Here is a 23,799-nt window from a genome sequence, read left to right on the forward strand (position 1 = left end):
TATTATAGTTACCCTTTATAGTTTCTAACCTAGGAAATTAACTTAAAAGAAAAATAAAATATGACTTAAATGTGTTTGAACACATATTTTCACAATATATTTTTTATTATTTAAATTCTGTAGAAAAAAAATAATTTTAATATTTTTTTTTCAAATTAGTTAAATTTTCGAGGTTAATTTTTAAATTAAATTTATACTCAAATTCAATTTTCATTTCAAAGTCCACAAACATGCAAACACAATCAATTAATTTTATAACTCAACACTACATGTGCAAGAAATTACAAAAAACTATGTGTTTTGCCAAAATTACTAAACTATGTGAGGTAAATATTATAATGATGCATTAATATTTTTTTGTGGGTGATGATAAGAAGATTTATTCTAACATAGGATTATCAAACATGACATTCATGTGGACCCAACAACGAATACAAAAGGGGATAGGAAAATGAAATAATGCATAAATATTTCCAAACTTCTATACTTCTCTAAGGACAAATTTGTTATTATTGCTCTTGACTTTTGTCATGTTGTAATCTCAACATAATTTTTTTACACCACTAATTGGTTTAAAAGGTATCCTATTTTTTTTTTTCTAAAGAAAGCTTTTGAAAATATAGTCCCACATTAGATGATTACAAGAGTACTTGGATTATCTTTCTTTCTTTTCTTTTTGTCTGTTTTAAAACTTTTATATAAAGACCCAAACACTTCAATTCATGATTTGCACATGCCTTACCTAAAATTAGCTCTATATCGATTTCATTAACTTTTCTAATCACATTTGTATATAAACATTAATAATATATCTAATTATCTATAACATATTTTTTGTGCCATATTTTCATAATTTTTTTTTTATTTAAATTTGGTAGAAAAAAAAATAATTTTAATATTCTTTTTCCAAATTAATTAGATTTTCGAGGTTAATTTCTAAATTAAATTTATACTCAAATGGACCTCAAATTCAATTTTCATTTCAAAGTCCACAAACATGCAAACACAATCAATTAATTTTATAACTCAATACTACATGTGCAAAAAATTATAAAAAACTATGTGTTTTGCCAAAATTACTAAACTATGTGAGGTTAATATTACAATGATGCATTTATATTTTTTTGTGGGTGATGATAGGAAGATTTATTCTAACATAGGATCATCAAACATGACATTCATGTGGACCCAATAAGATCAAGATCATGAGATCTTGATCTCATGATAAGATGATCTTGATCTTATGAAGTTAATATTACAATGATGCATTTATATTTTTTTGTGGGTGATGATAGGAAGATTTATTCTAACATATGATCATCAAACATGACATTCATGTGGACCCAATAAGATCAAGGTCAAAAGATCAAGATCATGAGATCTTGATCTCATGATAAGATGATCTTGATCTTATCATGATAAGATGATCTTGATCTTATCTTGAGATCAAGATCTTGAGATGTAAAATAATAATAAAAAAATTTGATTTACCTTACTAAGTGAAGAAGTTGAAGAAGAAGATAAAGAAGAAGAAGATGAAAAAGTAAAAAAAAAAATTATTCTTTTGAAGAGAAGAGAAGAAAATAGAATGGAGAGAAATGAAGGGTAAAAGGTGGAGTAAATGTCTTTGTTGAAATCGAGGAGGAAGAAATAAGTGAAGAGAGAGAAATTAAAAAAAATCGTTTTTTTTTTAAATATAGAGGAGAGAGAAAGATGTGAGAAAATTGAAGAGAGAGAAAAACTGGTCTTTGAAAAATCGGTATTTTAAAAAAATCATTTTTTTAATATAGAGGAGAGAGAAAGAGGTGAGAGAATTGAAGAGAGAGAAAAATCGATTTTTGAAAGATCGGTATTTAAAATATTCATTTTTTTTAATAATAGAGGAGAGAGAAAGTTGTGAGAGAATTGAAGAGAGAGAAAAACCAGTCTTTGAAAAATCGGTATTTAAAAAAAATTCGTTTTTTTAAAAATAATAGAGGTGAGAGAATTGAAGAGAGAGAAAAATCGGTCTTTAAAAGACCGGATTTATATCATTTTTCTAATTTTTTAAAAATTAGATTGTTTTTTGTAAATAAATTTTTTTTTATTTTTTTGATAATTTTCCCTAAAATCTAATTACTCTATGAGTAAAAGTAGTCATATTAGTTCTTCATCGTCCCCATGGACAATGTCAAATTGTAGATACATTCACCTCGAGATCTCAATCTTAATCTCGATCAAGAGCTCATGCAAAAATCATATAGATAACATGAGATATTTTTAATTCTTTGAAAATAAAACAATATAGAGATGAAAAACTTAAAAGAATCATGGAGGGGAGAGCTATATGAATTTTTCTTTTTTTCTTTCATTTATTTCCCCATACCTTCCTGTACAAATTACCCTCTAAAACTCGTCTATGTTCCTTTTCCTCTTCCAGAAAATGACTTTCAATACACATCAAAAGTTGTTGTATGTGAAGCAACTAAGTCACCCCTCCCCCTCTCCATTTTTTTTATTTATATTTATTCTTAAAAAAAAATAATGATTCCACTTACATCAAATTTGATGCACAAGATAGGACCCAAACCTAATTTTATAATAGTTACCTCGATTGACCTAAATCATATGAGGGGTTGAATGCTAACCTGCAACCATCGAGAGTTATCAGTTTCGAATCAAATCGATCTCTCTTTTTCTTTAGATATACCCTGCAATCGGAATTGCCACTAATGGCTTCCCCAATGGTTGGTTTGAACCCACCACCACATAATGAAGAACGACCTGGCATAGACATGCCCTAGTGGCATAGTTGTCGGTTGTCGCAAACCTTTTTGAAGGAGCTTCTCTATGTCTGAATCGAAGACCATTCATACATAAATCTCGTGATCAAGTAATCCTATCCAATCAACCTCGATCTTTCTTGGCAAAACGAGATCGGAATCCCGTCAAACTCAATCTCGAATAGCCTCCGTTCTTAAATAAGATCTGATCCTCTACGTGGATTTTCGTGGTTCTCTATTTGATTCCCACGAACGACGTTAATTGTAGATATCGATTTTATGATAAATCGACCTCGATCAGGATTTCACCATTAAATCTACAAAATAATAGAAAGAACATGGAAAGATAAAAAAGACAAATATTTTTTACATGGTTCGACAAACGTGTCTACGTCCACGGACTCAAAGAGCTGTCCACATTGGGATGCATGTTAATGATGCGAATGAACGATCCAGATGGGAGACGATTTTATCCCTCCACATTTATCATTAACCTTCAATACGAAGCAAATTTCGTCACTACCAATAATAATAATAAAAATCATAGCATCTTACAATAATAAAAAAAATTGTCAAGCACGGATCAAATACCTATTACAACTAATGAGGAGCCTTTTTTTTATTATTATTATATAAAAATGGTCTAGTAATCTATAAAGAAATTCAATGACGTAGTATATACTACGTCACATTGAAGTGGTTTCACATATCTTACCGAATGAAACAATATTAATTATAAAGAAAGTGTGCAACAAAAAAGAGAGAGAGATTATATTGGCACACCACTTTTACCACACACCTACACTTTTGAAATTAAGTGATTATTTATAGGGTGAATATGATGAAATCCCAAATATGGTACACTGATCATTTTAATTCCCAAAATATGCATTTGCCATTTTTATAAAGTATGAACTTGGGAGTACATCACTTTTAATATCTACAAATTCAAAGATATACCAGCAAATTCATTGACTATAAAAGTGACGAATTCTCACGAAATGCATCTTTTGAAAATTAAAATGAAAAGTTACAAAACCGAAATTTAGACTAAAGTTGCAAATGTTTTGGGAAAAATCCCTTATTTATATGTAGATTGGTGTGCTATAAGTGAACATTGGTGTGCCAATAGAAGCTCTCGAAAAGAAGAAAAAACAAAAAAAAAACAAAAAATGTTGATATGCCAAGTATTCGGTCCCTTCTTGAAATTACAAAAATAATTATAATTATAATAACTAATTCATTAAAGGAGCACATACAAGCCATCTTGAAATAACAAATTACACCATAACTTATATTCTTCCCTAATTTTACTTTTACTAATTGACTTATGGTGCTTATTCATTTTTACTCCACTAAATCATCCCCCCTGCCTGTTTGCTCCCACTTCTCTACTATAACAAAGCTCACTTCATACAACAATAACAATAATTCAAGATAAATCACAACTCATGTTTCCCTTCTCTTGCATTTTCAATTGGAATTTTGAGAATCAGATTCAAGAAATGGGTAATCAACGTAACCTATAATGGGATCAAGGGTGTAGAAAGTATTTCTGTTGTACTTGTTAAGTGGAGCATCAAGTTCGAACCTCCTCGGCAAATCAGGGTTAGCTAAGAACCACCTACCTTATGCAACAAGATCTGCATAATTATCAGCTATAGCTTTGTTACCCTCTTCTCTGTTATAACCCCCAGCAACCATGAAAGTCCCCTTGAAAGCCTTTCTCATCAGTAAAAGACTATGAGGAGTTTCGGACTTCTCTCCGACCGTTTTCATCCTCGGCTCGACCATGTGACAGTAAAGAATCCCATATTTGATTCCAAGATTTAGTTTCTATGATTCACCATTGGTTTAATATTAATGATGGCAGTCATTTTAGTATGTCAAGGATTCATATTGAATTAATGGGAGTACATTTTGTACAACCAATAGCCCAAAGTTCATAAATTGGACAATTATACCATTTCTATTTGTGTAATTCACTGGCTTGCCTTTCATAACTAAACATATGAAACCATTATCTTTATGAAATTTACATTTCAGACACATAAATTAGATGAAATTTTGAAGAAGGCCATAAAAGAAATATAACAGATTTCATAAAATAAATAAATTTTTGATTAACAAACTAATAAGAATCCTTAGAAAGGCATGGAACTCCATTTCTCTATTCAAAGATAGAAGAGCAACATGTTCAGTTTCCCTTTCTACATATAGTCTAATGTTTACTTTGCTTAAATAAATAATAGCAGAATATTCCAAAGTAATTTCTCTTTTTTCCTCCATGAAATCTTACTGTATTTTTTTTTTTTTTTTTCAATTAAAACCTCCCTCTCAATAGGTTCAGTCATCATTCTTAACCTTCAAGAACATTTTTTTTTTAAAGTAAAAAAATAACAAAGATTTACCAGCTTCTATGGCATTCCTTGCAGCGATCCTAAAATCATTCACAATTTGGGGGATTTCATCAATCCCTAAACGACGAGGAGGTGAGAACTCTGCTACATGAATGCCATTGGCTCGATGTTGGGGCGTCATTGACTTGTCCGTAGAAGAGATTGGAGCTTGCCCATTTGGTTGAAAACCTGTAAAGATAAATCAGGTAAGATGCTATGGAGGGTCAAAGAAATAATAATTACTTAAAAAAAAACAAGTAACATGTTAAGCGAGTGCACAGAATATAAACAGATTCTCATTGTTTCCGACATCCAAAAGCAATGTACATAGTAGATTTTAGTAAGCTTTTAAAGGAATATGATTTCATTAGATAGGTTTATATGCTAAAATTCTTCATAAAAGTGGCGGTTTTCTTCTTGTTGACGATGTCCATTAGAAATTGTTTATACTTGAAGCGAGGGTTGTACATGTTGCAAATGAAGGTAACAGTATTCACAGAAAAAGGGAAAATCATAATTCCCTCGCTTCTTTCATCATGTGACTATCTTGTTACAACTTTAATCAATCGAAAAAATTATTTGCATGGCACCTACCAACCAGTTTCCTTCTTAGAATATTGGGTTTTAATCTCTTTCACTTTGAAGGAACTAATCGAAGAAGAATGGATGGAGAACTAAATTTTTCTAGGGGATATTTCTTACTGAGTTTTAATCAGATTTGTACATATCCAGTCTCATACATCTTAGTACTTCTATCTTCGTTTCTTTTTGGAGAACTAATAAATCATTGGAGAAAAAAACAGATGAAAAACGTGTATTCTGTTAAAAGGTTTGGTATATCAATTCGGACATTGTGGGGTGCTTAGGTCAATTCAAAGGGCACATAGATAATGATGTCATTATTACCATTATAATTAAGTAAAAGAAAATAATAAGTTTAAAACATACCATAATTGGATATCCGTCCGACATGCACAATCTGGCAAAAGAATACACCACCCTTTGCATGAACAGCATCCACAATAGGTTTCCATGCTTCCACTTGCTCTTTTGTCCAAATACCAGGTGTCTCTGGGTACCTACAAATGAGAATAAAAGAAGAGATACAAAGACATTATTGAAATTACGATACGTATTTCTTTTGTAAAGGGAAAAAAAGTTCAAAATTTTTGCTATAGCAACTTTTACCCTTGAGCAGTGTCAGAAACCCCTGTAGCTTCAGCTATGAGGAGTCCTCCTTTGGTGGTTCGTTGAGAGTAATATAATATAGCATGTGGTTGTGGCACATTCTTGTAAGATCTTTGTCTAGCCAGTGGTGCCAAAACTACCCTACAAAATACAAAAAACAAATAAAGTTTTTTTTTTTCATGTCAGAGTGTCAAAAAAGTTTGATCAAACAAATGTATTTAACAGCAGAATTGGTAGTTGGCCAATACGATGCTTGATTGTTGACTCCAATTTTATTTCTTTATAGCTTTCACACCAATGGAAGTGAAAAAAAATATCAAATAATCTTAAATAAAAAAAATAGCTCAAAGTTTGAAATGAGAGTCAAATAGAACAATACCACTTTTTAATAATGAATGATAATCAAATACAAGGTTACTGCTAGGGACTAATTCAGTTCTAGCTTGTGAGAAAGTTATACCACATACTGCCTTTGTAGGATGAAACACTGTTCGATTTAAATAAGTAGCCTATATTTACTTGGAAAACAGATCAGCCAGGCTCCATCAGAGATGCTGTAAGATTTATATAGCTCAATGAAGTTGTTTCAAGAGTTCAATGCTTTAGAAACATTTTCTTAATCCTAGCCTCTTGAACAACTCTTGATTATCATTTCTCCTTCAAACCTGCCCCCATCATTCAAAACATTGTCATATTATCTTTAAAGACTCAGGTATTAAAATTCACAAACTTTACCAACTTAGCAAGCCAGTGCCTCCAAAATGTTCTTATATCCACCATTTTAAGTCCATTTTTGAGAGAGAGGATTAACCCACCTCCAAGTGACACACCAAATATACCTCCTTCGGCTAGATTGTGAAAATGGGTCTTGAACCCGGATCTGTAATATTAACACCCACAAACTTTAAGCCATTGATGAGATGGCCAAGGGCCCAAGACCACACCTCAGGAAGTGAAGGTCTTGAGTTCGAATCACCCTCGAGGGACCACCCTTAGGGATTTATCCCGGAAATTATTCTGTGGGTGTGGGGGGAGGGGACTGCACATGCCCTGAGGATTAGTCAGGTGCTGTAAGAGGCCTGAATAGCTAGTTTTCCGGAAAAAAAACACCCACAAACGTTACCACCTTAGCAAGTTATGGTGTTCATTCTATGAATGAATAATGATCCTATAGTTCGACAAATTGCATAACGTTGCCCATCTCAGTAACCCCATCAATGAACAAAAACCCACAAATAATTTGAACTCACACACTAAGAATCAGCTCAATTTGTGATTTCTGCCCATTAAATTCGAAAATTCATTTAGGACGATGACGCTCAAATCAAATAGCTATAATTCATCAAAAAGGCTGTTTTTTGGTGGGATGATCCACCAAAGAGAGGGACAAACATCCATGAATCAATTAGCTCAAAATTTAAGGCAACTTTGATGGCGTGATCAACGACCATGATGTACATGGATAGTGAGGCCCAATATGAAACTATCCCTCCCACTTTAATTGAGGATAAAACCAACAAAAGACCACCACGTGAGATTTCAGAAACTGGTTCGTTTCTGTGACTAATGGAGAAAGTGATTGTTGCTGTTTAGGAGGAAGATACGATCTTAGTCAATGGATCACCTTATTTCCTTTCTTTTGTTCTGTTTATTCTCTTTATTAAACTTTTATTTTTATTTTAATTGCTAGTTATAGGAAAATAGAGAATCAAACAGTGATGTTTCCTAATTTATTTTTACTTTCTTAGTAAGTAGGATATATGATAAAAGGGAAATGTTCAGCAACAAACATTTTGGCAAAACATTTTTCAAAACATGGGTTAGAGGTTTTGGAATGGGCTGATTTTTAGTGAGGATGATTTCTACGGTGAGGAGATCATCATGACGAAAAATCAGCCCATTCCAAAACTTCTAACCCCATCAAAAATGGTTTACAAAAAATGGACGGTCCACGATTTTTCAACTTGTAAACTGGGGCTAAAAGTTTTGGAATGGGCTGATTTTTGGTGAGGATGATCTCCTCACCGTAGAGATCATCCTCACCAAAAATCAGCCCATTCCAAAACCTCTAACCCATGTTTTGAAAAATGTTTTGCCAAAATGTTTGTTGCTGAATGGGACCCATGATAAAAACAGGACAGTTTTGATGTAGTATTTTCTCTTGAATAAAGACATTGCAGTTCATTAGTAGCACCCGTTACAGTGATAGACAGATTTAATATAGTTCCAATAGGAACTAGTAATCGACAAGCAAATAGATTGAGACAATCCAACACTAGTAGCACCCGTTACAGTGATAGGCAGATTTACCAAAGCATGCACAACTTTTCGTTTATTTACCAAAACGATACACTGTTCAAAATATTTCCGAAAACGGTAATTTTACCGTTTTTGAAATTAATTTTTTTATCAAAACAGTAAAATGTATTTTTTTTACCGAAAATACCCTTTTTATTTTTTGACTAAAATTACGAAAATAAAATTGATTTCGGTAAAAAAGAAATTGTAAATACATATGATTGTTGGATTACCGAAAGAGAGTGAATCTTTTTAGTTGGATTTTCATTTTTTTAAGGTTAAAATTGTAAATACATATGTAAAACAAAAAAAAGGGTATTTTCGGTATAAAAAAATACATTTTACTGTTTATACCATTTTGGTAAAAAAAATTAATTCCAAAAACGGTAAATTTACCATTTTCAGAATTATTTGCTATAGGGTACCGTTTTGGTAAATAATTTCGAAAACTCTACCATCAAATGTCAAATGATACTAAACTTGAAGAAAATCGAATTTCATATGTTCTTGCATGAAAATTAAAAAAAAAAATTTGTTAAGTCTTACAGACCTGTGAGAAAGATCGAATTTCCCCATCTTGTATGGAGTCAAGAGAGGAATTGCGTTACTGCTTACTAGACTCCCCGATTTTACCTCCATTTTTGTTCTTCGCTTTGATTTTCTTAAATGTGATCTTAATGAGTTATTTATAGTGATGGAGAGCGAGGAATTCATGGTTAAAATGGCTGCTAGAATTGTAGAAATCTTTTTCCAGAAGAGGAAAAAATCATTTTTGTCTGTTATTCCAGCATTTTCCTTTTTGTTTCTCAAAAGGGATTCAGAATTCAGGAGTAATCGTCATCGTTGTCGTCACCTAAAGAATTTATACTGCCACGCCAATTATTTTTGTGACACACCAAATAGAATATTACGTAACGTGTCTCTTTTGTGTTTGAACAACTTCCCTCACCTCCCTCCTGAGATTTTCTCCGGACAAATAGAAATGGGTGTAACTATTAAGAAATAGATTAATATTTTACACTCCAGTCTAAACATAATATTTGATCTTATTAATTGATGTGTGACAAAGAAAGGTTGGTGTATCAATAAAAGTTCTCTAATGTTTCTATTTCATCTAATTCTATTTAAGATCATTTCTTATGCTTATTCAATTGTGCTCATTAATCTTGTGGAGTACACTGCTACTTCCTATAGTAAAATCTACTTACTCCTTGAGTAAAAGTAGCCATATTGGTTTTTGATCGTTCCCATGGACAATGCCAAATTGTAGATACATTCACCTCGAGATCTCAATCTTAATCTCGATCAAGAGCTCATACAAAAATCATATAGATAAAATGAGATATTTTTAAGTGCTTGACAAATGTGCCTATGTACACGGACTCTAGGAGGTAGGAGTCATTCTACTATAATCTATTTTCTAATATTACATGATTGCATAATAGCTCTTCACATTCTCATTTTCCATCTCCCCTTTTCTTAATTCACTTATCTTCACAATGACTTTTAGTCCTTTAAATAGATAAAAGTAGTAAACTTAGAAAAATAAACTTAATCATAATTAGATTACAATTGTCTAATCCAACCTTATCAAAATATAATAATTATCCAAATGGAAATAATCTTCCCATATTAGGATTATTTCCTAATTAGATAGGATCTAATCTTAATATATAAAACCACATCGCATGAGCCATTTTAGAGGTTGATTTTGTGATAAATCGACCTCGATCACAATTACACTATTAAATTTAAAAAATAATAAAAATAATATGGAAAGATAGAAAAGACAATGATATTTTATGTGGTTCGACAAACGTATCTACGTCCACGAGCTCGGGGAGCCGTTTCATTATAAATCTCATAGTTATATGGCCTCCTCCCACTTCCCCCTCCTCTCTACAATGGTCTCAAGGTCTTTAAATAGAAAAATCCTAAAAAGAGTTATAATCTTAATTAAATTACTATTGATCATATTACCCCTTATCCAAATTAATAATTACATAAAAAAGAAAAAAATTCTCTTAAATTTGTATTATTCCTTAATAAAATAGAATCATCTTCAAATGATGTAACGTGTCCACATTGGGATGCGTGTTGATGGTGCAAATGAACAATTCAGATGGGAGATGATTTTATCCCTCCACATAGCCCCCTCTCAAAGGTGAAGATTTATGTATTGAAATCTACCTTCGAGAAATACTATTTTTAAATCAGGCCACCTCAAGTAATAGATTGGGTCACATGAGACCCTTATTATGAGCTAGAACTATTACCCCAAACACACAACAATGGATTATAAATTGAGCTACTTGACTTAGCGGAGTCTATAGACTCGATTAAATTGGGCAGAGAATTAGCCCCCAAATTTTCCTTTTGTTGGGACAATCAAATAAAATAAATTGGATCACATGGGATCTATCTTACAAACGCAAAAGGAGCCCCCAATCATTAGCCCCCAACTTATTTTTATACTGAGTTGACTCAGGTAATAAATTGTGTCATGTGACACCGTATTATGGGAGTGACCTAAGCCCCAGAGTAATATAATCACTCAGCACTATAGTTCGTTCACTAATCTTATTTGTAAAATCGATCCAATTAACAAATTGGATCAGCATGACTAAGCCCTTAGGCGACTTTGTTAACCCGGTGCTATTTGGTGGGAATTGGGGGTCCCCAATAAATCAAATCGAACTAATGTACCCTTAACTTTTTTGTTTCCTTATACAAGCGTGTGGATTTAATATACATCAATTGTTTGATGTGCATGCTAAGCATTGAGTAATGTTATTAATTACTTGAGTTTAAATAGGAAAAAGGGTCTCATACATCAAAATTGATGTATATGCCATGTATCCAAAATATTTTATTATTATTATTATTATTATTTTTACCCACAGACATGGGGTTTATGTACACCATGATTAATGTTCATAGGCACAGACATCAACTCCCACATTTGCATGTATATCAAAATTGATGTACGTATTATGCAGTCAACATTTTTTTTTTTCTTATTGTTGTCACCTTTAAAGAAAATTGTAAGGATAAAGTCATAAAGAGTATCTGGCATACTCTTTGTTCCATCTATGCTATCAATATCTTTTTGTATATGGTTGTACTCATGTTGATCTGGAGATATCCTTCCGATTGTAAATGGCCCCCAACCTTTACTACTTCCTTGTAATATCATAGTCGATGTGACACTTCACCTTTCTGCCTCACTAAGGTGTAATACAATCCACCATGAAATCTATAGAGGTTGATTTTATGATAAATTGACCTCGATCAAGACTTCACCATTAAATCTACAAAATAATAAAAAGAACATGGAAAGATAGATAAGACAAGGATTTTTTATGTGGTTCGACAAAAATCTCACGGTTACATAGCCTCCTCCTACTTCTCCTTCCTTTCTATAATGGCCTCAAGGTTTTTAATAGAAAAATCTTTAAAAAAGTCATAATCTTAATTAAATTATAATTGATCATATTACCCCTTATTCAAATTAATAATTACATAAAAAGGGAAAGAATTCTCTTAAATTGGGATTCTTCCTTAATAAAATAGAGTCATTTTCAAATGATGTCACGTGTCCACATTAGAATGCATGTTGATGGTGCGAATGGACGATCCGGATGGGAGAAAATTTTATCCCTCCACAAACTCTTCTTTACGCAATAACCCAAATGCAAAGATGAATCTAATAGTCTTTGTTTCAAACATCTCCCATGCAGAACCACGACTTTTCATTAATGCTGCCCCTAGAAAAATCCCAAACGACCTATGGAAGCCTTTAACATGTTGCCAGCCATAAATGGTGTCAGGCTTGATACTTCAATGTTGGGTTGCTCACATTTTCTTCAAAATTGCATCCAATGCTTTCAAACATTTTAAAGGTCATGGTTACTCGAAAATAAAAGGATTTGAGAATCAAAAAATTTACTAAACTCTCTCAATGTTGTCTTTAGGAAGAACAACAATTTGGTTCGATCCTTCTTTCCAAATTTTTTTGATCTTAATTCTTTGAAAATGAAATAACATAGAGATGAAAAACTTAAAGGAATCTTGAAGGGGGAGAGCTATATGAATTTTTTTTTCTTTCTTTCTTTTATTTTCCCATACCTTCCTGTACAAATTACCTTCTAGAACTCGCTTCTGTCCCCTTTCCTCTTCCAGAAGATGACTTTCAATACACATCAAAAGTTGTTGTATGTAAAGCAACTAACTCAACCCCCCCCCCCCCCCCCCAATCCTTTTTTTTTTTAATTTATATTTACTCTTTTAAAAAAATGATTCCATGTACATCAAATTTGATGCACAAGATAACACCCAAACCTAATCTTATAATAGTTACCTCGATTGACCTAAATCATATGAGGGGTTGAATGCTAATCTGCAGCCATCTAGAGTTATCAGTTTCGAATCAGATCGATCTCTCTCTTTTTCTTTACACATACCCTACAACCGGAATTGTTATTAATGGCTTCCCCCATGGTTAGTTTGAACCCACTACCACACAATGAAGAACGACCTGGCATAGACACACCCTAGTGGCATAGTTGTCGGTTGTCGCAAATCTTTTTGAAGGAGATTTTCTCCGTCCGAATCAAAAACCACTCATACATAGATCTTGTGATCAAGTAATCCCATCCAATTAACCTCGATCTTTCTTGGCAAAACGAGATTGGAATCCTGCCAAGCTCGATCTCGGATAGTCGCCATTCTTGAATAAGATCTGATCCTCTACGTGATTTTTCATGGTTCTCTATTCGATTCCTACGGACAATATTAATTGTAGAGGTTAATTTTATGATAAATCGACTTCGATCAAGATTTCACCATTAAATGTACAAAATAATAGAAAGAACATGGAAAGACAAAGATTTTTTACATGGTTCGACTAACGTGTCTACGTCCACGAGCTCAGGGAGCTATCCACATTGGGATGTATGTTGATGGTGTAAATGGACAATCCAGATGAGAGACGATTTTATCCCTCCACATTTATCATTAACCATCAAAATGAAGCAAATTTCTTCACTACCAATAATAATAATAAAAATCATTGCATCTTACAATAAAAAAGAAAATGTCGAGCATAGATCAAATACCAATTACAACTAATGTAGAGCCTTTTTTTTTAATTATATAAAAATGGTCTTGTAATCTATAAAGAAATTCAATGAAAATAGATTCAATAAAAGATACTACATCACATTGAAGTGGTTTCGCATATCTTAACGAATGAAACATTATTAATTATGTTGGATATCTTTTTAGTTTAAGAAGATGATGATGAGGTTATGGTAATGATGATAACGATGATTGTAAGGATGGTCAGGGCATTCATATCATTTTTCTTTAGTTCATAAGAAAATAACAAGGTCAAGGGTTGTATCTTAGACACACAAGTTGTTCTTTGTAAGACTTGAACTCAAGATCGAAACCTTATTACACGGTCTTCCCACCATTTAGCGCAAAAACAAAAACAAAAACAAATAATTGGTATTTGAAAATGAATTGAAGAACTTTTTTTATTTTTGAAGTTTTTGTGTTTCGATTATTAAAAAATAAATCATTTTTATTAATCCAAATCAAACAAAGTTGGATTCTAAAATCTGATTATGAATGAGAAGTACATTCTACAATCCCAACAAAATGGCTCCAAAAGAATCAAACCAAAACTTGCCTGTTGACACCCCCCTAGTCTAATTATATTACTCAGCCTTTCTTGGAAACCCATCCAAGATTTGGTGGGTCCGAAATTTTTTTGATAGAATCCCCTTCTTTGGATTACTCTTGGTGCCTCCAAGGAAGTGTCCCAAATATTAATGAAAGTGTAGGGATGTGAAATAAATATTTTTTAAAAACACGTACCGTATTGCAACAATTCTCATTCATATTTCAATGAAAAGCATCTATGATTCTATAGGCACATCCACATCAACAATGTTTGAAACGATGTCAATTTCAATGTTACTTCAGCATTTTTTTATTTATTTATCGATAATCTCCGTATTTTTCCTTTTAAAATCAAGAATAATAATAAATGCAAACAGTTTTGATAGGTGATTGGATAGGCAACTGACGTGATAAGGGCACAGAATCACACATCTTTTTCTTATGTATCCTGATGAAAAAGATTTATGATTTTGTACTTTTGCCATGTCAGCTGTGTAACCAAGAGCGTGCAATCATCACCACTCTTAAAAATAAAAAATAAACACCAAAACTACAATGAAAGAGGACATCTATCATCCATGGCGCCACAAATAATTATTGTAATTAAACAAGTCAAGTGGATTGAAGTTTGAACGGTGTCGTCCATGACCACATTCATTGAATATCAAATGACAACAATCTGCCCTGCTAATAGAACGGTGTTGTGACTAGGTTCATTGAACTTCAAATACCACATTTCGTGCCAATTTAATATTTACAGGTCCATTGTCACGGTCAATTAAAAAATGGTCAAAGTGATGACTTACACGTCACACCCCTTTCACAATGATCTTCTTTCGGCTTGGCCCACGCTATCGTAATAACTACTAATAGTTTACTTATAGACTAGGTGGCATGTGGAGAAGCTGGGAAGCACATGTATCGAAAGGATTTCATTTGCAAATTAAAGTATATATATATATATAGGGGCCGTTCCCCACCCTAAGCTTTACCCTACACTTTAACAAACGTGTTTTGTCTTACATGAATTAAAAGTTTTGGAATGGGTTGATTTTTGGTGAGGATGATCTCTATGGTGCGGAGATCATCCTCATCAAAAATCAGCTCATTCTAAAACTTCTAACTCCATCAAAAATGATTTACAAAAAATGGACGGTCCACGATTTTTCAACTTATTTCCAAAATTTCTAACCCCATCAAAAATGGTTTACAAAAAATGGACGATCCACGATTTTTCAACTTGTAAAGCTTAGGGTGGGAAATGTTCAACACCCTAAGCTTTACCCTACACTTTAACAAACTTGTTTTGTCCTACATGGGTTAGAAGTTTTGGAATGGGCTGATTTTTGGTGAGGATGATCTCTATGATTAGAAGATCGTCCTCACCAAAAATCAGCCCATTCCAAAAAATTTAGTCCAATGTTTACAAGTTGAAAAATCGTGGATCGTCCATTTCTTGTAAATCATTTTTGATGGGGTTAGAAGTTTTGGAATGAGCTGATTTTTGGTGAGAATGATCTCCTCACCATAGAGAGCATCATCACAAAAAATCAGCCTATTCCAAAACTTCTAACCCATGTAGGACAATACATATTTGTTAAAGTGTAGGGTAAAGCTTAGGGTGGGGAATGGGACCATATATATATATATAGGGAAATGTTCAGCAACAACCATTTTGGCAAACATTTTGACAAAACATTTTTCAAAACATAGGTTAGAGGTTTTGAAATGGGCTGATTTTTGGTGAGGATGATCTCTACGGTGAGGAGATCATTATCACCGAAAATCAGCACATTCCAAAACTTCTAACCCCATCAAAAATTGTTTACAAAAAATGGACGGTCCACGATTTTTCAACTTGTAAATTGGGGTTAGAAGTTTTGGAATGGGCTGATTTTTGGTGAGGATGATCTCCTCACCGTAGAGATCATCCTCACCAAAAATCAGCCCATTCCAAAACCTCTAACCCATGTTTTGAAAAATGTTTGTTGCTGAACGGGACCCACATATATATATATATATATAGGGTAGCGTTCAAATGGCAAACTTTTTAGCAAACTTTTTGGCAAAACATTTTTCAAAACATGGGTTAGAGATTTTGGAATGGGCTGATTTTTGGTGAGGATGATCTCTACGAATGGGCTGATTTTTGGTGAGGATGATCTACTCACCGTAGAGATCATCCTCACCAAAAATCAGCCCATTCCAAAACTTCTAACCCATGTTTAACAGTTGAAAAATCGTGGACCGTCTATTTTTTGTAAACTATTTTTGATGGTGTTAGAAGTTTTGGAATAGGCTGATTTTTGGTGAGGATGATCTCCTCACCGTAGAGATCATCCTCACCAAAAATCAGCCCATTCCAAAACTTCTAACTCATGTTTTGAAAAATGTTTTGCCAAAAAGTTTGCTAAAAAGTTTGCCATTGAACGCCCCCCATATATATATATATATAGGGAGCGGTTCGGCAGCCCTAAAGTTTGCCAAGTTTGGTGTCAAACATTTTTTGTAAATCATTTTTGATGGGGTTAGAAGTTTTGGAATAGGCTAATTTTTTGTGTGGATGATCTCTACGGTTCAAGGGCCATATGTAAAAACATATGAAAAAATAATGGTTTTTCAAAATATGAGTTAGAGGTTTTGGATTAAGTTGATTTTTTGCGAGGATGGTCACTATGATGAGAAGATCATCCTCACAAAAAATCAGCTCAATTTGAAATTTTTAAATCCATCAAAAGTGATTTACAAATTATTGACAAAAAATCGACAGTTCACATTCTAAATCACTTTTAATGGGTTTAGAAGTTTCAGATTGGACTGATTTTTTTTTTCCGGATGATCTTCCCATCATAAAAATCGTCCTCACAAAAAATCAGCTCAATCCAAAACTTCTAACCCATATTTTGAAAATTTATTAATGTTACATTATTTTTACATATGTTTTGTCTATGTCCCTTGAACGTGACCCATATATATATGGATTAGGATCCGTATACACATAAAGCTACTCATAAAGTTATAAAGGGATATTTTTGTAATTTTAAAAATTAAATCATATGATTATAATGTTATGAGTTTGTTGGATTTTTTTTTATACTAGGAATGACCCTGATTATTTAATTTAAATATAAAAAATGAGGGTATTTATGGTCACCCAAATTTTGGTGTTTGAACCACTTCCTCCACTTGCCTTCTCTCATTATAGTAAAGATGTATAGCACCATTTTCAATTTAAATAAATTGAGATTGTTGTTTATCTATAGTCTAACTGTTGAAAGAGAATGACCACTTACAAGTCACATAGGACTGAATGAAAATCAACACTTAAAAATTTCCCTTGGTACTCTTTTGGTATGATAGCACTCCCTCAAAAAAAGAAAACAAAAAAATTTGCTCTTCAACCTTAAAAAAAAATAAAAAATAAAGATAAAGAGAGAATCTTGTTTGAAAGCTCAAATCTTCTTCTCCATTTCTTTCTCTTAAGATTGACAAGTAAAGAATGTGTGCAACGAGAGAGAGAGAGAGAGAGAGAGAGAGAGAGAGAGAGAGAGAGATTATATTGGCACACCAACTTTTACTACATACCAACACTTTTGAAATTAAGTGGTTATTTATAGGGTGAATATGATGAAATTCCGAGTTTGGTACACTGATCATTTTAATTACCAAAACATGCATTTGCCATTTTTATAAGCTACGAACTCGGGAGTACATCACATTTAATATCTACAAATTCATAGATATATACAAACCAATTCATTGATTATAAAAGTGACGAATTCACTTGAAATGCATGCTTTGGAAATTAAAATGAACAGTGTACCAAATCGAAATTTGAACATAAATTGCACATGTTTTGGGAAAAATCCCTTATTTATATGTAGATTGATGTGCTATAAGTGAACATTGGTGTGCCAATAGAAGCTCTCGAAAAGCAACAACAACCAAAAAACAGATATATGTAGATATGCCAAATATTCGTTCCCTTCTTGAAATTACAAAAATAATTATAATTATAATAACTAATTCATTAAAGGAGCACATACAAGCCATCTTGAAATAACAAATTACCCCATAACTTGTATTCTTCCCTAATTTTACTTTAACTACTAATTGACTTATGGTGCTTATTCATTTTAACTCCACTACATCATCCTCTCTGCCTGTTTGCTGCCACTTCTTGTACTAATAACAAAGCTCACTTCATACAACAATAACAATAATTCAAGATAAATTACAACTCATGCTTCCCTTCTCTTGCATTTTCAATTGGAATTTTGAGAATCAGATTCAAGAAATGGGTAATCAACGTAACCTATAATGGGATCAAGGGTGTAGAAAGTATTTCTGTTGTACTTGTTAAGTGGAGCATCAAGTTCAAACCTCCTTGGCAAATCAGGGTTAGCTAAGAACCACCTACCATATGCAACAAGATCTGCATAATTATCAGCTATAGCTTTGTTACCATCTTCTCTGTTATAACCCCCAGCAACCATAAAAGTACCCTTGAAAGCCTTTCTCATTGGTAGAAGATTTCGAGGAGTTTCCAAATACTCTCCGAGCGTTTTCATCCTCGGCTCGACCATGTGACAGTAGAGAATCCCATATTTGTTTAGGGATTCAACCATGTAGAGACCAAGTGCTTCTGGGTTCGAGTCCCCTGACTCCATATAGTCAGCAAAGGGAGAGAGCCTTATCCCTACTCTATCAGCTCCAATTTCATCGACAATGGCTTCTACAACTTCTAAAGGGAACCGACAACGATTTTCAAGAGTTCCACCATATTTATCTGTTCGATCGTTGACTTGATCTTTCATGAACTGGTCAAGAAGATATCCATGAGCCCCGTGGATCTCAATTCCATCAAAACCTGCATATGAGATGAATCAAGCTGGATTAACCAACCATTTAATTTCCATGTTATCTAGAAACAAAAAAAACAAACAAATATGCAACACTATATGAGTCAGAGCACAGAATCGTGTCTAGGGATGTTAACACACCCTGAAGTCTGTCCTTTTAAGGGTTTTGTGACCCTTTGTGCACGTAGCAACATACCATACACATGAACCACCTATGAGTCAATCTGGATATATTCATTAAGTTCAAATTATTTCTTTGGCCCAATAATTGATTCCAAGATTCAGTTTCGTTTAATATTAATAATGGCAGTCATTTTAGTATGTCAAGGATTCATATTAAATAATGGGAGTACATTTTGTACAACCAATAACCCAAAGTTCATAAATTGGACAATTATACAATTTCTATTTGTGTAATTCATTGGCTTGCCTTTCAGAACTAAAGAGCATATTTATGAAATTTACATTTCAGACTCATGAATTAAATGAAATTTTGAAGAAGGCCATAAAAGAAATATAACAGATAACACAAAATAAATAATTTTTTTATTAACAAACTAATAAGAATCCTAAGAAAGGCATGGAAATTCATTTCTCTATTCAAAGATAGAAAAGCAACATGTTCAGTTTCCATTTCTATATATAGTCTAATGTTTACTTTACTTAAATAAATGATAGCAGAATATTCCAAAGAAATTTCTCTTTTTTCCTCCATGAAATATTACTGTATATATATTTTTTCAATTAAAAACTCCCTCTTAATAGGTCCAGTCATCATTCTTAACCTTCAAGAACATTTTTTTTAAGTCAAAAAATAACAAAGATTTACCAGCTTCTATAGCATTCCTTGCAGCGATTCTAAAATCATTCACAATTTGGGGGATTTCATCAATCCCTAAACGACGAGGAGGCGAGAACTCATCTACATCAATGCCATTGGCTTGATGTTGGGGCGTCAATGACTTGTCTGTAGAAGAGATTGGAGCTTGCCCATTTGGTTGAAAACCTGTAAAGATAAATCAGGTAAGATGCAATGGAGGGTCAAAGAAATAATAATTACTTAAAAAAACAAGTAACATGTTAAGCGAGTGCACAGAATATAACCAGATTCTCATTGTTTCCGACATCCAAAAACAATGTATCTAGAAGATTTTAGTAAGCTTTTAAGGGAATAAATTATGATTTCATTAGATAGGTTTATATGCAAAAATTCTTCATAAGAGTGGCGGTTTTCTTCTTGTTGACAATGTCCATTAGAAATTGTTTATACTTGAAGCGAGGGTTGTACATGTTGCAAATGAAGGTAACAGTATTCACAGACCCTTGAATCCTGATCATTGATGATGACAGAAAAAGCGAAAGTCATATGTTCCTCACTTCTTTCATCATGTGACTATCTTGTTACAACTTTAATCAATCGAAAAAATTATTTGCATGGCACCTACCAACCAGTTTCCTTCTTAGAATATTGGGTTTTAATCTCTTTCACTTTGAAGGAACTAATCGAAGAAGAATGGATGGAGAACTAAATTTTTCCAGGGGATATTTCTTACTGAGTTTTAATCAGACTTGTACATATGCAGTCTCATCCATCTTAGTACTTCTATCTTCTTTTCTTTTTGGAGAACTAATAAATCATTGGAAAAAAAAAACAGATGAAAAACATGTATTCTGTTAAAAAGGTTTGGTATATCAATTCAGACATTGTGGGGTGTGTAGGTCAATTCAGAGGGCACATAGATAATGATGTCATTATTACCATTATAATTAAGTAAAAGAAAATAATAAGTTTCAAACATACCATAATTGGATACCCGTCCGACATGCCAAATCTGGCAAAAGAATACACCACCCTTTGCATGAACAGCATCCACAATAGGTTTCCATGCTTCCACTTGCTCTTTTGTCCAAATTCCAGGTGTCTCAGGGTACCTACAAATGAGAATAAAAGAAGAGATACAAAGACATTATTGAAATTACGATACGTATTTCTTTTGTAAAGGGAAAAAAAGTTAAAATTGTTGCTATAGGAACTTTTACCCTTGAGCAGTGTCAGAAACCCCTGTGGCTTCAGTTATGAGGAGTCCTCCTTTGGTGGTTCGTTGAGAGTAATATAAAATAGCGTGCTGTTGTGGCACATTCTTGTAAGATCTTTGTCTAGTCAGTGGTGCCAAAACTACCCTACAAAATACGAAAAACAAATAAAGTTTTTTTTTTTCATGTCAGAGTATCAAAAAAGTTTGATCAAACAAATGTATTTAGCAGCGGAATTGGTAGTTGGCCAATATGATGCTTGATTATTGACTCCAATTTTATTTCTTTATGGCTTTCACACCAATGGAAGTGAAAAAAAATATCAAATAAGCTTAAATAAAAAAAAAGTAGCTCTAAGTTTGAAATGAGAATCAAATAGAACAATACCACTTTTTAATATGAATGATAATCAAATACAAGTTTACTGCTAGGGACTAATTCAGTTCTTGCTTGTGAGAAAGTTAGACCACATACTGCCTTTGTAGGATGAAACACTGTTCGATTTAAATAAGTAGCCTATATTTACTTGGAAAACAGATCAGCTAGGCTCCATCAGAGATGCTGTAAGATTTATATAGCTCAATGAAGTTGTTTCACGAGTTCAATGCTTTAGAAACATTTTCTTAATCCTAGCCTCTTGAACAACTCCTGATTATCATTTCTCCTTCAAACCTGCCCGCATCATTCAAAACATTGTCTTATTGTCTTTAAAGACTCAGGTATTAAAATTCACAAACTTTACCAACTTAGCAAGCCGGTGCCTCCAAAATTTTCATATATCCACCATTTTAAGTCCATTTTTGAGAGAGAGGATTAACCCACCTCCAAGTGACACACCAAATATACCTCCTTTAGCTTGACTGTGAAAATGGGTCTCGAAGCCGGATCTGTAATATCAACACCCACAAACTTTAACCCATTGGTGAGATGGCCAAGAGCACAAGACCACACCTCAGGAAGCGAAGGTCTTGAGTTCGAAATCACCCTTGAGGGACCAACCTTAGGGATTTATCCCGGAAATTACGCGGTGGGTGTGGGGGGAGAGGACTGCACGTGCCCCAAGGATTACTCAGGTGCTCTAAGAGGTCTGGATAGCTAGTCTTCCGGAAAAAACACCCACAAACGTTACCAACTTAGCAAGTTATGGTGTTCATTCTATCAATGAAGAATGATCCTCTAGTTCAAAAAATTGCATAACGTTGCCCATCTCAGTAACCCCATCAATGAGCAAAAGCCCACAAATAATTTGAACTCACAAACTAAGAATCCGCTCAATTGGTGATTTCTGCCCATTAAATTCGAAAATTCATTTAGGACGATGACGCTCAAATCAAACTGCTATAATTCATCAAAAATACTGTTTTTTGGTGGGAGGATCCACCAAAGAGAGGGACAAACATCCATGAATCAATTAGCTCAAAATTTAAGGCAACTTTGATGATGTGATCAACGACCATGATGTACATGGATTGGAGATGGATAGTGAGGCCCATCATAAAACTATCCCTCCCACTTTAATTGAGGATAAAACCAACAAAAGACCACCACGTGATATTTCCTTTCTTTTGTTTTGTTTATTCTCTGTATTAAACTTTATTTTTTTTTATTTTTTATTGCTAGTTAAAGGAAAATAGAGAATCAAACAGTGATGTTTCCTAGTTTATTTTTACTTTCTTAGTAAGTAGCGTGTTGGATTGTCTCTATCTATTTGCTTGTCGATTACTGGTTCCTATTGGAACTATATTAAACTTCATGCCAACAACAGTTACAAATCATTAGAGAACATAGTAAAAAAAAATCCTAAATTGATGATAATCAAAGCTTGCTTGGATTAAACAAAAGTATGGGCAAATGTCAAATGATACTAAACTTGAAGAAAATCGAATTTCATATGTTCTTGCATGAAAAAAAAAAAAAATGTTAAATCTTACAGACCTGTGAGAAAGATCGAATTTCCCCATCTTGTATGGAGTCAAGAGAGGAATTGCGTTACTGCTTACTAGACTCCCCGATTTTACCTCCATTTTTGTTCTTCGCTTTGATTTTCTTAAATGTGATCTTAATGAGTTATTTATAGGGATGGAGAGAGAGGAATTCATGGTTTGAGAGCCCCACGCGTAGATTTGTCCGTAAAAGTTAAAATGGCTGTTAGAATTGTAGAAGTCTTTTTCTTCAATCCACTTAACCTACCTTATAATCTATTTGATTAGGTGAGTCAGGTGTTTCTCGAAAGGGATTCAGAATTCTGAAGTAATCGTCATCGTTGTCGTCATCTAAAGAATTTATTCTGCCACGTCAATTATTTTTGTGACACACCAATTAGAAAATTACGTAACGTGTCTCTTTTGAGTTTGAACAATGCCTCACCTCCCTCCTGAGATTTTCTCCGGAGAAATAGAAATGGGTGTAACTATTAAGAAATAGAATCATGTTTTACACTCCAGTCTAAACATAATATTTGATCTTATTAATTGATGTGTGACAAAGAAAGGTTGGTGTATCAATAAAAGTTCTCTAAAAACAAGTTGGTTAGTTGAATTTTTTTTGTTAAAATAATTTTATAAATTT

The 23,799-nt window shown here is 33.1% G+C and overlaps 2 protein-coding genes and 1 pseudogene across 2 annotated transcripts; all 3 read right to left on the reverse strand.

Moving 5' to 3' along the window:
• Positions 1 to 3,943: 3,943 nt before the first annotated feature.
• Positions 3,944 to 5,137, reverse strand: LOC147406532 (putative 12-oxophytodienoate reductase 11 pseudogene; annotated as a pseudogene).
• Positions 5,122 to 9,366, reverse strand: LOC147406533 (putative 12-oxophytodienoate reductase 11). Its single transcript, XM_086432546.1, has 5 exons — positions 9,198 to 9,366; positions 6,350 to 6,490; positions 6,110 to 6,240; positions 5,174 to 5,350; positions 5,122 to 5,126 (listed from the first exon to the last, which is right to left on the reverse strand). Exons 1-5 carry the CDS (start codon positions 9,359 to 9,361, stop codon positions 5,122 to 5,124), a joined length of 618 nt encoding a protein of 205 aa, XP_086288672.1. The 5' UTR covers positions 9,362 to 9,366.
• Positions 9,367 to 18,297: 8,931 nt separating this feature from the next.
• On the reverse strand, positions 18,298 to 23,322 carry LOC147406534 (putative 12-oxophytodienoate reductase 11). The gene is made up of 5 exons (XM_086434608.1): positions 23,167 to 23,322; positions 21,238 to 21,378; positions 20,999 to 21,129; positions 20,027 to 20,203; positions 18,298 to 19,205 (listed from the first exon to the last, which is right to left on the reverse strand). The coding sequence occupies exons 1-5, from the start codon at positions 23,253 to 23,255 to the stop codon at positions 18,601 to 18,603; spliced, it is 1,143 nt and encodes a 380-aa protein (XP_086290734.1). The 5' UTR covers positions 23,256 to 23,322; the 3' UTR covers positions 18,298 to 18,600.
• Between the last annotated feature and the right edge of the window lie 477 nt (positions 23,323 to 23,799).

Source organism: Akebia trifoliata, chromosome 3 (assembly GCF_017979445.1).
Source record: "Akebia trifoliata isolate Shusen 1 chromosome 3, ASM1797944v1, whole genome shotgun sequence".
NCBI lineage: Eukaryota > Viridiplantae > Streptophyta > Magnoliopsida > Ranunculales > Lardizabalaceae > Akebia > Akebia trifoliata.